Genomic DNA, 15,437 nt, shown 5'->3' with positions numbered 1-15,437 from the left:
ATTTAATATGAAGATCACTGGAATATATCCTATGGATATAAGAAGGGAAATTTAAATTCTTGACAATACATTGTCCATATATCTAAATGACGATTTGAAGGCCACAGCAACTGTTTTCTTCTTTTTACGTTTAATATTTTGGACACATTCTGCTTCATATTATGACAAAAATAGGTGTGCTTATCATGGGGCGCGATTGCTACCGATAGGAATTCTAATAGATTGTTCGAAAACATTGTCTTAAATAAATATTGTCAATCAGAAAGTCAGCATCTTTTTGATTTTAACTTCTAAGTAATTGTGTATACAATCAGAATTTTTTAAAAATAAAATTATTTTGCAAATGACGAATGATATGGTAAGAAAATTTACGAGTTTCATTTATACTGAAAAAAGTAGCTGTCAATTATATTTTAAAAAGCCTGGACTTTAATCATTCGAAGCGTATTAGTCTGTATAAAGTTCAAAAGTCGTAAGATTTGAAGCTTTTGAATTTGGTACATATTTTGTTTCCAAAAGTTCTCTAGAAAATTATTCCCTTAATTATTGATATTTTAGAAAGTTAAAGCATTAATGATAGTGGATGACAAAAGAAAATTTCAGGTAAGTGTCTCTAAATATCAGCCATCTACGTTTGAATGTTACAGGCGAGGAGTACTGTAAAATTGTTGACATATGACTGTTGAATTAAAGAAATCTCTTGACAATATTGTGTGAAATCTCACTCCTGGATTTGACAAGATATATGATTTTTGTAATCTTAATAGTATATATAGCCTCAAACGCTTTTTTTCCACCAGATATTTTATGAGATTAACAGGCATCTATTTTATATAAAGGAATGATTTCAGAACGTCGATATTTGAGAAAATGATAACTTACGGAATATAAATCAATTTATGTTCCTCTGTTATTATGCAAGACCGAAGCCAAGTCAACTGAGCTAGTTTTTTGATGGATTAAAATTAAAATAACAACAGTAGTGAAATTGAAAAATTGTCATTTATTGAAGTAAATGACGCAAAACAAAATATAAACATATTATAAGGGGGTCAGACAAGACTAGAACAAACTTTGAAAGAATACAAAAATCTTTGGTAACATATTATGCAATCTGACCCCCTAAAATTACATATATCATAAAGCAGGCACTGATATGCCTGTCATCAAAAAAGGGTGGGTAAAAAGAAAATAAACGCCAAACAAATAAATATGAACACTAATATAAGTACATATATAACAAATATAATATAAGACGGTGGAAGAGAGGGGGTTGGATGGAGGGTTTTTCGATAAAAAATTTCCTTGCAAATTTGTGTGGCTTTCTCCTTTGGTAAAAAATAAAACAATGGTCACGTGATTAGGAGAAGCCACGCTGATTGGCTGTAAATTAAGACAATGGTGTCATAGATTAAAATTAGGTAATTGATCCCGATCTAAAAAGTTATAAACATGAAACAACTTTACAATTACCAAGTAAAACATGATACCTTAGAAATAAATTATAACAAATAAAACAATTATAGTTAATATAACTCTGTCACATAAAGGATATTATTATTGTAATAATAATAACTTATTTATGTTCCTCTGTTATTATGCAAGACCGAAGCCAAGTCAACTGAGCTAGTTTTTTGATGGATTAAAATTAAAATAACAACAGTAGTGAAATTGAAAAATTGTCATTTATTGAAGTAAATGACGCAAAACAAAATATAAACATATTATAAGGGGGTCAGACAAGACTAGAACAAACTTTGAAAGAATACAAAAATCTTTGGTAACATATTATGCAATCTGACCCCCTAAAATTACATATATCATAAAGCAGGCACTGATATGCCTGTCATCAAAAAAGGGTGGGTAAAAAGAAAATAAACGCCACAATCCAATTGCAAATTGGATCCACCCACCCAAGGCGACTTGGCAAGGCGCAATTTATAATTTGAGACGATTTTTTATAGTACATATAACGTTCATGTCAAATAATAAATTAGAAAAGAAACACATGAGTATCAAAAATGACAATAAAATACAACCTTAGGTAATGAACAATAGTTCAATATAAAACATTTTGTTATTTGACATTGAGAGCATGTGGTGGCCAGCAAGGAAAATATATTCAATATACCCTTTACAAAATGACTATATCCTATGCCTATGACTATATACCTATGATGATATGTACAAATATAAAAAGACTGAAAAATATGTCAGCAGAAGACTTCTGAACTGACATGCTGAATAATAACTTTTAGGCAGCAGAAGACTTCTGAACTGCCATGTATTCCTAAAAAATTATGGATAGGACTTGGGAATAAAATACAGCAGAAAACTTCTGAACTGTCTCCTATACTATGACTGATCCAAATATGAGCAGCAGACAACTTTCCTCTGCTCTTCAAAGTCTATGTGGTTATTTGTGACAGCAGAATACTTCTGAACCGTCTTAAAGTTTTAAAACTTATTGACATGGGGAACTAACACAGGGATATGCACTGAAATCTGAACTTGTACAATTAGCTATATATGAAAAGACTGAATACGGATGTAGTGTTTAAAAGCATCAGAATTCCACCTTCCAAGCTTCTGAATGACATTGTCTGAGAAACCAAGTGAGGCTGCATGTGTTGCTGCCCCAATTCTGAAACTGTGTCCCTTAAATTGATCTGGACTTAATCCAATAAACTGAATTGCTGCTTTGAGGTGGGAAGTAACAACCGAGTAAGTAATCGGCAAGCCATCCATAGTCTGGAACAGTGGACCGGATGAATGTTTGTACAAGGCAAGGTATTTATACAATGCCTGAACGGGACAGTAAAGAGAATTGGGACAAGCTTGTAAGGAAATGATTATTGGGACATGATGTTTGTTTGTTTTATAATCTCTCATAACTATTTGAACTCCCTCTAATAGATTATTTTCTTGCTTGAATGTGATATCTGACCTTTGTAAAACACTATTTACAGCATTCATTGATTTTGCTGTTATCTCACCTAATCTGAGAAAAGCATGAAAAGCTAACAAGAAAAGTGCTCGCAACAGGAGTCTGAGCGAGTATTGAGACACAGTGTGTTCTAAAGCAACAATGAGTTTTTGTAAGATCGGTGCCGTGATAGGCAAGCGTGTGTCCCTCCTTGAGCCTACTGCCTGACACCCTTTAAGAATTTTCTTGGTCACAAAAGCTTGAGTAGGGTCTGGGATACTACATAATTTATGCATAAAACTGATAGCTGATATGTGGGAAAAAATTGTACTGGGTGAATAATTTTGAAGAAATAGATGACCTATAAAGTTACAAACATCTGTCACAGACACTGGAAGTGAGATGTGAGGGTTCCAGGTAAGGAGCAAATTCCAACTTCTGCGATAAGCTTTAGAGGTTGATGATGACAGAGACGATTCTAGTAGTTTCAGGCAAACTGGATTCAAATTGTTAAGAGGTCCTTGGGAACTTCTGTCTGTACTGGACTGAGATGAGGAGCTATCTGGAAGGCTTCCTGCAAAAACTTGATCTAACAGAGTCCCCAAAACTGGTGTTGAACTTGACACACTGCTTGTCGGCTGCTGAGCTGAAAGTTGCTGAGCTGAAGGCTGCTGAGCTGAAGGTTGTTGAGATGAAGGACCTGGTACTGAAGATGATTGTGGATCTGCTGTAGATTTTGGTAATGTGTCAGATGAATGAGAAGTAGCTGCTGGAACTGAAGGGGCCTCTTGAGGTTGAACACTTAGTCCATTGTGTGCATGTGATTGTTTTAGAATAGCTGTAGCTAACTTGTCATAGTCGATATTTAAGATTTCATTTTGCACAGGTGGTTCCACAGGTGGCAGTTGTAGTGTTACGGCTTCACTAACATCTGTGCCAGTGGGTTGGATTGTCTTCCGCCTTTTGGTGGTTGTGGGAGCGGAGGACTTCTGTCCCCTCTTTGGAGGCATGGCTGTACACCTGAACAAAAAAGCATATGAAAGCAATTAAAAAATATTTCATGAAATAATTCTTAAATGTCCAAACTGCCCCAGCAGAACAACTTTATAAATTTTTATATACACATGTATATATCTATATATAGCATTAGATACATGTGACCATGTACACATTACAAATGTAAAAAGTAAACAGCTTCAATGCTGCAAAATATTAATTTTGATTAAAGAGAGGGTAAGGGATAAACATTATATAAATGTTATTATCATACCCAATAATATAAAAACTGAAAATAGATCACCAAAGGAGAATTTAAAGCTAGTCTGACCCAATTTTTAAGATATTATTTTTCGGCTAGTTTAACATAGTAGAAGATTACAAACTAATACAAAGACAAGAAGCTATACTTCATAGAAATATTTTATGTAGATGTTGCGTGTGGTCCCGCAACAGTTGAATATGAATATATCCATTAACAGAAATATATTCAGTAAACAGTATTGTCTTATGTGGATGCTACACACGATTAAGACCAACATGAACAAATATTGAAATAAAGTGTGCTTGATCCTTCATAAAGGAAAAAGTGCATATGAAAATAAAATAGTTTATATCATATTACTATGTTGTTGCGTATGGCCCCGCAACATTAAACAGTAACAAACAATTAATACATGTGCAGTCATAAAATGATAATGCGTATGGTCCCGCAACATCACCACAGAATCAACTGCAAATAGTGTACATGAAAACAGTTGTGTAACGTGTATGGCCCCACAATACAACAACCAAATAAGCATGTCTTAGGTGGTATGGTCCCGCACCAAAGGAAAATGCACATACAACAATACACTCGTACAAGATGAAGCGTATGGTCCCGCAACATCCAAAGTAAGCATTCCGTAATGTGTATGGTCCCACAATACAAAGAGAAGTTGCTTACAAAGTGTATATACAGGAGTAAATAAATGCCTACTCCAATCAAGTTTATCTATAAAGCTGAATTAAATTTACTCCAAAAACAAACTAACTGACTAATCATCATCATGTATCAGTTATATAAGGCACGTACAGCAATAAAATTTAAAGTTTATGACATAAACAAATGCAATGCATGCACCCATTGACTTGTGACTAGTAAATCACCGAATATTGGGGTGAATTCTTAATCAAAAGGACATGTCAAGTAAATCACTGTTTGTACTTAATTATAATATATCGCTATGTATATGAAAGACAATTGAAAACAAGGTCAGACTAGCAAATTTAAGCAGAATGATACTGGCCTGAAATGTGCCTATGCTGTAAGATAGCTGAGCGAACACTTCGCCAAAACCGGTGCATAGGAGAGGTGGTCACAACATGGGATGACTGGGAGGGGCATCGGAGATGAACCCCATCCTGACACAGAAATGTCAAATCTGTCCAGAAGCCTCTATGAGGCCAGAAATGCACACCCGAAATGTTTGAGCACTGTTCCCGGAGCATGACATTTATGGCGATGATGCGTTCGTTGAAGTCCGGTGACGAGGCCCAAGGTTGGCGGCGCAGAAGTTGACCCACAATAACTGTTTGTATGCCTATTCCGGAATGTAGATACGATGCTAAAGATAGAATGTCACGTACAATCATTTCATTGGTATGCAAAAGAATGTCGTTTTCCCCAATCTGCATAAAACACACGTGCGGCAACATATCAAAAGTCAAGAAGTCTCTGGAACGAGCGACGCTCGAGATCCGTAGACCACCACGGGCCCGCACTGAAACACTGTAAAAATCCTGATGCAACTTTAAGTTCATTAAATCTGGATGCGAGTCCATATATCGCCGTAAACGAGTTACAAACGAATGTCCAAGTAAACAAATCCTGAGGAAATTCGGCTCTTCCATGTTGTGACACAAGTTCTCCCCAAACCGGTTCAAACCGGATCGCGCACCTTACGTAAACAAACAAAGTCACTTATCGAAACTTATCAAAACCCTTATCCTGTGGAGAAATATCCAGCAAATCACACTGAAAACTAAGCACATCGAAGGTAGAAAGGTGTTACCCTACCTAAGTTGCGTGAAACAAACTGGAAATACTTTTTTTCGATAAAAAATTTCCTTGCAAATTTGTGTGGCTTTCTCCTTTGGTAAAAAATAAAACAATGGTCACGTGATTAGGAGAAGCCACGCTGATTGGCTGTAAATTAAGACAATGGTGTCATAGATTAAAATTAGGTAATTGATCCCGATCTAAAAAGTTATAAACATGAAACAACTTTACAATTACCAAGTAAAACATGATACCTTAGAAATAAATTATAACAAATAAAACAATTATAGTTAATATAACTCTGTCACATAAAGGATATTATTATTGTAATAATAATAACTTATTTTTTTCAATTATGATCAATGCTTCATAGAAATCTGAAGAATTTGTTTTATCTCACATTGCTTGATCCATTGTGAATTGGGAGGTACAAAACCGATGAAGTACACAAACTGATCAAGTACCTGTGCCTTTAGAAGTTTGAATTTCGTAATTTGAATTAACATTTTAAAAACGTGAAGTTTTGAAAACACTTTTTTTAATATAAGAACAACCGTGAAACTTAAAAGCTAGTAAAAAAAACTTCAAATATGGGAGCGATATAATGAAGACAATTCATAAACAAGTGACTGAACAATTAAAAAAAGATGTAATTTTATACAATGCACCTTTTCAGCTTCAAATGATTACCAAGGGCTTTTGGCTGGAGTGATTATATTTGTGATCTTGGTCATCATATTATCCGGAATCGTCATCTTTCTCGCTGTACTTATCATTAAAACTCAAGAAAGGTACAAATGATAATGAATCCTTATTGATGAAAATATAAATTTGTGCAACGTACTATTTTTCTTAAAGTTATTTAAATTATTAAAGTATTTATTTTCACTTATAAAGCTCCTTTTTCCTGAACATGTATTTACACTTCCATTTCAGTTTGACATAATGCAACTCCATGACAATACAAATGAATGCCTGCCCAACAATTTAAAATGTTGCAACAAACAGCCATTCAAATTCATCATATAACCCTTTAAATTCAGACCAAGCTTATGATCAAACTGAAAAACGCCATGAAGAACAAGTCAACGTTTCTGAGTACTTCGTTGTTACTTCGAAATACTGAAAACTTTTCTACATTGAATATTCTTAATCATAAATATATTGATTACATTCAATGTATCTTATTTAGATTTTTTTCCAGAATACAATATCCTGACGTCAATAGTGATACTTTGACAAAAAATGCAAAGCCTGTTGCAACAACAAGTCGTTCAACTTCAGCCTATACGACTTTAAATCCATAGCAAACTAATCTACAAGAACATCAATACACAGAATTATACAGCTCCTCATCTGATTACTTTGAAATAGCTTGAACAATGTATGAAAATTATTATTAAATGCAAGAGAAACATCTTGTAAAACTTGCACGATGACACGATGATAGCTACAAAATTATAACGTTCTTTAAACTAAAGTGAAACACAAATTAACAGTATGTTTTTATTTAAGAATGATAATAAAAACAAACAGTAAACATTTAAAAATACAAATCAATTGCAGAGCAAAGATAGACCTCTAAAACATCAGATGTGTTATCAGGTGCCATGGATTGATTGATTGTATACCGTTTAACGTCCTTCTCCAGAATATTTCACTGATATGGAGACGTCATCATTGCCGGTGAGGGGCTGCAAATTTAAGCCTTTGCTCGGCACTTACGGCCTTTGAGCAGGGAGGGATTTTTATCGTGCCACACCTGCTGTGACACGGGGCCTCAGTTTATACGGTCTCATCCGAAGGACTGCCCCATTTAGTCGCCTTTTACGACAAGCAAGGAGGTACTGAGGACCTATTCTAACCCGGATCCCCATGGAGCCAGGTGCCATGGAGGAATAAGCACTCCCCGGCTTCCCTCCACACCCGCAGTGTGCCTCTTGTCATGATCGGGAAATAACGGAAATATTCATAATCAAATCGGTGTGTTAATATGGAATTACAAGTATAAACAACGTCAATCAGCATTTGGCTTAATGCAAGATTGAATATGATGACAACGTAATTGTATCGACCATAGAAAAACTTACAAAACGATTGCTGATATTCCTGGCCCGTCAACTTGATTTTCAATAACTCTATCCTACATTCTAAATAAAAAAATCAACTGTTAATTTATATATAAAGAGAGGGGTATAATATTTTATAAAATGTTAGTTTAAGCAAATCTTCTGAAATGATAGGATAGATTATATCACAAATATATGATGCATATATAATTTATGTGAAAAAAATTCTAACATGCCCGGGGGTCTATATTGGGGGGGGGGGGGGGGGGGGGGGCTGTCCTCAAGCACGAACCCTTTCACTGAAAAAAAGTCTGTAATATAAGACGTATTTGAAAGTGATATCTGTTGGTATTTCATGTGTATCCTTTCTACGATACGAAAATGGCCAGAAAGAAGTATCAAATAACAACAATTATTAGAATAATAATTGTATTTATGTATTGAATGCGATAACTTAGTTGGAGGTTTCCGATAGGATTAATTTTGGTAAAATGTGAAAATTCTTAGATCCACGCCTTGGTTGATGAATTACGTGTGATAGAAGGTGTAAGGTCACGTGGTCAGCTAAGCGAGTCATTTATTTGTATTGTGATAACCCGCATGCTGACCACGCTAATCTGAAGCACGTCTATTTTGAAGATTTGTTACAGCGTCTGTGATTGTTTAACTTAGCTGAACGTGCCCTGGCTTTCTGTCGAGATGAAATTCCAAAGAATTGAAAGGAACAAAATATTGTCCGTGTTATAAAGTGCCGTTTACAAGAACGTGTGGATTTTCTGGTTTATTGTTTAGTGATGCGGTGGTACATAATATGTGCGCGGGTTATCATATATATTACCAGATTACTGTATGATACATTTGGTGCAATTTTCTGCCGATATGAACTTGATTTATGAGCAGATATTCATGAGAAGAACATATTTTATGGAGCTACTTTATTGCGACATCAGACGTGGAACTTTTTCCTACAGTCTGAGTTTTGAAAGGATTTCAAAGTAAGCTATTTGTTACTGGTTGAACGAAACAAATGGATACCTTTAATGATTATTATCTCTATACCGATCTCCATGATCAGTGGACACAGAGTTTGATCAACAAAATGTTGTGATAGATAACGAACATCCTGCAAGTATCTGCCGCAAGCATCGCTATTTCACAGCTGGGGCCACAGCGGGAGACCCTGAACCTCAACGACTTGGGCGTTTTTAGGTCCAGCCGGCGTACACCTGTGCTGCTTCTCCGCGTGCATAAGAGAGTTTGCCTTCCCGTGTAATTGAGGACGAAGGCCAGTATTATGTTTACTAAATATAAGTGATTTACAATTATACATAACGCGTTTGGGGTTTCCCAAATAGTTTTTCTGTACAAGTTATCACTTTCAAATCATATATACTCTATCATGCTCTATGGTGTAAGCTTTTAAGTTAGCAACGTTATGCAAAGTTATTTAGTTTCGTTGAACTACAAGAATTACCTATCATAGTTTGCATATTTCAAGTTTTTGCATTCAACATGATGTAAAACAGCTAGGCAACATGGTTAAGACACTGTCCCTCCTTAACAGGCATCTGAGAGGTAATGTCAGCTATCTTGTACAGTTAGTTGAGAAATGTGTATTGTAATCATGTTCATACAGGTACCAATATCTCATTTTCACTCTTGGGAGTTTAAAGGGTTGTGGACTAAGCTTTATATACATAGTTCAAATAGTTACTATACTTTGGTATTTCTTGAATTGCCCGTTATTGTTTGATCAGTTTTGGTACAAAGTTTATAGGTAACATTTCATGTTTTGTATATTGATAAATATTGAATGAATATTGAACATGTAATATGTAGTCAAAATATATGTACTAAATTGGTTGGTGTAGACAATATTTACATAATTACTCAAGATTTTTATCATTTCGGTACATAGTGGATAATTTATGTACTTATTGGATTGGTGTTGTTGATGGTTTAAACTGTTGATACAAAGTTGATACTTGCAAATTGAATCAGTGTTACTCATGTGGTTGATTATTTTAGTACATTGTACAAAGTTTATAATTATGTACTAATGGGGTCAGTATTACTCTTTCAAGTTTATGGGTTTGATAAAAAGTTGATATGTAGCTATTTGATCAGTGTTGCTTAAGTTGTTTATTGTTTGGGTACAAGGTTTTACCTATTGAGTCAAAGTTAATCATTGGCATAAATTGTTTATTGGTTTGGTATACAGTAGATAGGTACTTATTGGGTCAGAGTTACCCATATTGTTTGTACACACAGTCGATCTTTACTTATTGGATCATAGTTACCTTTGTTGTTTATTGTCTGGTACACAGTAGATTTGTACCTTTTGGGTCAGTATACCCATATTGTTTTGGTGCACAATATTTGTACTTGTGGGTTAGTATACCCACATTGTTTTGGTACACAGTAGAATGTACCTTTTGGGTCAGTATACCCAAATTTGTTTGGTTTTGGTACACAGTAGATTTGTACCCTTTGGGTCAGTATACCCAAATTTGTTTGGTTTTTGTACACAGTAGATTTGTACCTTTTGGGTCAGTATACCCAAATTTGTTTGGTTTTGGTACACAGTAGATTTGTACCTTCTGGGTCAGTATACCCAAATTTGTTTGGTTTTGGTACACAGTAGATTTGTACCTTCTGGGTCAGTATACCCAAATTTGTTTGGTTTTGGTACACAGTAGATTTGTACCTTCTGGGTCAGTATACCCAAATTTGTTTGGTTTGGTACACAGTAGATTTGTACCTTCTGGGTCAGTATACCCAAATTTGTTTGGTTTTGGTACACAGTAGATTTGTACCTTTTGGGTCAGTATACCCAAATTTGTTTGGTTTTGGTACACAGTAGATTTGTACCTTCTGGGTCAGTATACCCAAATTTGTTTGGTTTTGGTACACAGTAGATTTGTACCTTCTGGGTCAGTATACCCATATTGTTTTTTTTTGTTGGATGCTCATACTGACAATCAATTGGCGTCGTATGAAGCTGTTCGGTTTATTGTTGGGTCGATGTTACACACATTGTTAATTGTTGGGTCTCAGTTACTTATATTGTTTATTGTTTGGGTCGGAGTTACCGATATTGTTTTATTGTTGGATGCTCATACTGACAATCAATTGGCGTCGTATGAAGCTTTTCGGTTCATTGTTGGGTCGATGTTACCCATATTTTTTTTGTTGGGTCGGAGTTACTTATATTGTTTATTGTTTGGGTCGGACTTGTCCATATTGTCTCTTGTTGGTCAGAGTTACCTTTATTGTTTATTGTTGCGTCAGATTTATCCATACTGTTTATGGTTCGGTCGGAATTACCCATGTTGTTTATTTATTTTTGGGTCAGAGTTACCCATATTGTTATCAAAGAGTCGGGTAACCCATATTTTTTATTGTTAGATCACAGTTACCCATATTGTCTATTGTTGGCTGGGAGTTACCCATATTGTTTATTTATTGTTGGGTCAGAGTTTCATATATTGTTTATTGATGGGTCAGAGTGTCTATTGTTGTCTGCTCATAATGACAATCAATTGACGTCTTATGAAGCATATCTATTCATTGTTGGGTCGGAGTTGCCTATGTTGTTGATTAATTACTGCCTCTAATAACAATCAATTGGCATCTTATGTAGCATATCATATCTGTTAATGGTTGTGTCAGAATTACCCATATTGTTTTTATTCGCTTATAATGACAATCAACTTGATCAAATGGTGTCTTATGAAGCACAGCTGTTGGTTGGGTCAAAGTTACTTATAGTGTTGATTGTTAATTGCTCGTAATAACATTCAAATTGTGTCTTATAAAGCATATATAACTTTTGGCACGGTTTCTCCTATTGAAGCTAATATTAATGTCATTAATAGTACATTCATTCTAAAGAAAGTTTCCTTTCTTTTGTTGTTGCATTGTTTGCTCATGTATACCTAATTTTGCATCCCAGTTTTAAGGTTGTATCCTCCCTTGTGAGCACTTTGTACTTAGATGAGTAATGATACAAAATTAACTTTAAAGTACATTGTAGATACATCCCGAACAGTCGGTGAGAACACAGATCCTCAGGAAAGAATCCTTATAACCCTCATAATAAAATTCCACTAATTCCAGTTAAGAGGGAACTGAGATAACCTCCATAGCCTGGGGTACCAAATGATGCTGTGCCTGATCTCCATAGCCTAGGGAACCAAATGAAGCTGTGCCTAATGCCGTGAATTTTATATTTTATATCTATATTTAAAAGTTCAAAACTTGGTTGACACTTTTTGACTTTACCATGCAATAACCTTATATAAGATGCAGATACATGTATGTGCCACCAAAACTTCAGCAGTGCTGCCATGGATGTGCCCTAGATCAGCTGAATGACCAGATATCTGCTAACGTTGGTTGAGAAAGCATCCATACTAGCTAGATCTTGAAACTTGGTTTCTTATAAAACATTTGCAGGTGAGTCAGCAAGCAAACTGTATTACAGATTCCAATTTTCCACATCACAAATGATCCCCTTTTACAACTGACTTTTCTATTAATAAATTAAGGATAGGATTTTCACTTCTTCAGTTTTAATTACTTATGGGAGGGATATGTCCTTCAACAGGTAAACAATCCACTCTATATGCTAGGACTATCCAGTCAAAGGAATGAGTAATCTTGTTTGGAATCAAGATTAAAGATGTGACAAATTTGAACATGACAAAATCAGGATTAATGTTCCTTTAATGCAACAAATTAAATAATGTGTCTTTAATAATAAACATAATCTATAGGGAAGGAATTTGTCCTTAAACAAAGTATTTTTACAAATATAATGGGTTATGTATCTTGCAAGAAAATATTTTATCGATGGCTTAAATAGGCTTTGGTATAGGCTAATTATACCCCTTCAATTAATTACCTTTGTACTATGCCTTTAGTAATAAGATTTTAAGACTTTAAACACCTTTAAGTTTACTAGTTTAACATTAAGGCGACTTTCCATGCAATCTTATTTTAGGGATATTAGATGCTATTTACAAAATTCAGTATAATCTGGGAAGTTCACATTATATTCACGATTTGCTTAAGATCATAATACAGTAATATTAACCTTCACCTTGTAAAACTTATTCATACTGTCTGGAATAACCGCATGGTATGTTCCTCCATTAAAAGGAAGTAATTCATGAAATTAATGTATACCACAGTTGGTTCTACAGTTCTAAGAGGAACAGTTGTTTTGCAGGTATAATTGGGATTGTTGAAGATTTTGTTCAATTTCTAATTCAAATATAATTTACAAATTGGAACTAAACAGTTAAAAGTAGTATAAGTAGGGAAAATTAAATAATTCAAGGTTGAGTATGTAAAATTTTCACTAACCTTGTGTCATACTCAAGGACACTATCACTCATCACAAGGTAGAAATTGCAAAATTTAAGTTTGCTTAAATTACTAGACCTCAAACATATAAATTTTGTTCTACTCCCAATGGATAACCAGATTCTAGAATGGATTCTATAATGTACCGATACTTCAAATGATGGTCAGTGTTTAATTGCTGTTTTGTTCCACTCATGATAGATAGTCAGATACTAGAATGTACTTAAAATACAGGTCAGTGATTCACTGCTGTTTGTTCTATAAACAATAAATAGTCAGATACTAGGAGGTAGTTCAGTACAGGTCAGTGATTAACTGTTGTTTTGTTCTACTCATGATAAATAGTCAGCTAATAGAATGTAGTATTAATACAGGTCAGTGATTAACTGCTGTATTGTTTTACTCCTACAAGTATAGTACCTTAAAGAACATGTTCTTTTGCACACTGACAGGTCAGTGAATAACTGCTGTTAGATATTAAAGCTGACATGAACTCTTAAAAAGGCATCATTTTTCATCTTTGTACGGCTTACTACATTCCTGTACGCCTTTGTCCGCCATATTTCTTCGAATCCGCCATATTTACTTGAAAATTTTTGGCCACCTGTACCTGTTATATAAAGCCTGATGCATTTGTTTCACTTGAGTGATTTTCTAGCTTGGCTGTCGACATGTACACATCTCCGATAGCATAGTTGTCATAAATCCATAAACTGACCAAATACATGTTTTAAAAGTTAACAAAAACTAGAACTATACTGAGAAGTAAATTATTTTTGAATGCATTTGCTGCAATTTAGAAAAAATAACACGGAAAACAGCAAAAGCCGTTTGGATATGCACGCATGCAGGTCGAGAATACGCATCGAACGCAATGATAAAGATATTTACCTGAATACTGCTATCGTTACAAGGATGTGCACATGTCGAAAGAAATATCCTATTTTACTTTTATTGAAATATGCATCTCAGAATTCATGTAATCCATTGCTAACTGAACAGTAAAAAATTGTCACCACATAGCACTTGGACACACGTGGTCCACGACGATAGTCTATTTGGTCAGGGGAAATTTCAAAGGTGGAAAGCTTACTGGTATTTTGGTTGACTGAAAAAGTGCAATTTTTTTTTTCAAAAATAAATATTACTCTTGTCTGTATATGTAAATGTAAACAAAATTTTTAGACATGGCTTAATTACATTAAATTTATTTTATAGCATCCTTTGACGAGATTCTCCCGTTAAAGGGGGGGGGGGTTAAAAGAAATGCATAACGCTCTCTGAAAAAGATCGGATCTTTTTACGATCAAATATTTTCATTATAAATAATGTGTATTGGCTTTATCTATTAATTTTTTTTTAATTAAAGACCTTATATAACTTGATTTAAACTTATTTTCATAATTTTATACACAATAAACGAGTTTGATTCTATGGTACATGAATAATCAAAATAGAATTCATTGGCGGATACAGAGGTGGAGTGGGGTTCAGAGATTTTCGCGGATTTGCTTTCCTCCGCGTACCTTCAATCATTTTTCAATCAACTATTTGAATCTCTTCACCATTTTACAACAGTATACAAAAATCACAAAATATATAGGTGATTTTATACATAACAGTAGATCTATAAAGCATGCGTGAATAAGAAACGAAACCAAAAAATTGTACGTTGCTATAAATGTGAAGTATGGTAATTTAGGCGGGGCATATTTTATTTTTTTTTCTTTATAAACGAGAACAATTTTCTCAGGAAACAGTGTTTATTGTTATTCATAATGTGTTTAAAATTAATCACATTCTGAAATTTTATGCTTTTTTTCTGTTAAGCATAGCATTCTTTCTGAAAGTAACGAGCTGCACTTTAGTATGTAATGAAACTCACCTCTGAGTTCTTTTAAATTACAATGGGGACAAATTCTATCTTGTCTTGGTAACCCTATCTAAGGGCTTCGACCACCCACAAGTAACATGCAAGGAAGATTCCAGCGAACTTTTTCACCATTTTTGGAGGTCCCCCATCAATATAAATTGA

General features: G+C 34.4%; 2 protein-coding genes across 3 annotated transcripts; both read right to left on the bottom strand.

Moving 5' to 3' along the window:
• Positions 1-971: 971 nt before the first annotated feature.
• On the bottom strand, positions 972-6,302 carry LOC134255985 (uncharacterized). Of its 2 annotated transcripts, none has more exons than XM_062738583.1 (2): positions 5,982-6,302; positions 972-3,946 (listed from the first exon to the last, which is right to left on the bottom strand). In XM_062738583.1, exon 2 carries the CDS (start codon positions 3,934-3,936, stop codon positions 2,524-2,526), a length of 1,413 nt encoding a protein of 470 aa, XP_062594567.1. In that variant the 5' UTR covers positions 3,937-3,946; positions 5,982-6,302; the 3' UTR covers positions 972-2,523. The 2 variants fall into 2 exon arrangements, with proteins under 2 accessions (XP_062594567.1, XP_062594566.1); XM_062738582.1 differs by lacking the exon at positions 5,982-6,302 and adding an exon at positions 5,212-5,351.
• LOC134255982 (uncharacterized) lies at positions 5,192-5,815 on the bottom strand. The gene has a single exon (XM_062738580.1). The coding sequence runs from the start codon at positions 5,813-5,815 to the stop codon at positions 5,192-5,194; it is 624 nt and encodes a 207-aa protein (XP_062594564.1).
• Positions 6,303-15,437: the final 9,135 nt, after the last annotated feature.

The sequence above is a fragment of the Saccostrea cucullata genome, unplaced genomic scaffold (assembly GCF_032062105.1).
Source record: "Saccostrea cucullata isolate Sc308-1 unplaced genomic scaffold, CSIRO_AGI_Scuc_v1 ctg2366, whole genome shotgun sequence".
In the NCBI taxonomy this organism is placed as follows: domain Eukaryota; kingdom Metazoa; phylum Mollusca; class Bivalvia; order Ostreida; family Ostreidae; genus Saccostrea; species Saccostrea cuccullata.
This window is presented reverse-complemented; position numbering and strand designations above follow the sequence as displayed.

Coding starts and splice junctions, on each gene's coding strand:
- LOC134255982 (XM_062738580.1), bottom strand. CDS start 5,815: ATGGAAGAGCCGAATTTCCTCAGGATTTGTTTACTTGGACATTCGTTT.
- LOC134255985 (XM_062738583.1), bottom strand. CDS start 3,936: ATGCCTCCAAAGAGGGGACAGAAGTCCTCCGCTCCCACAACCACCAAA.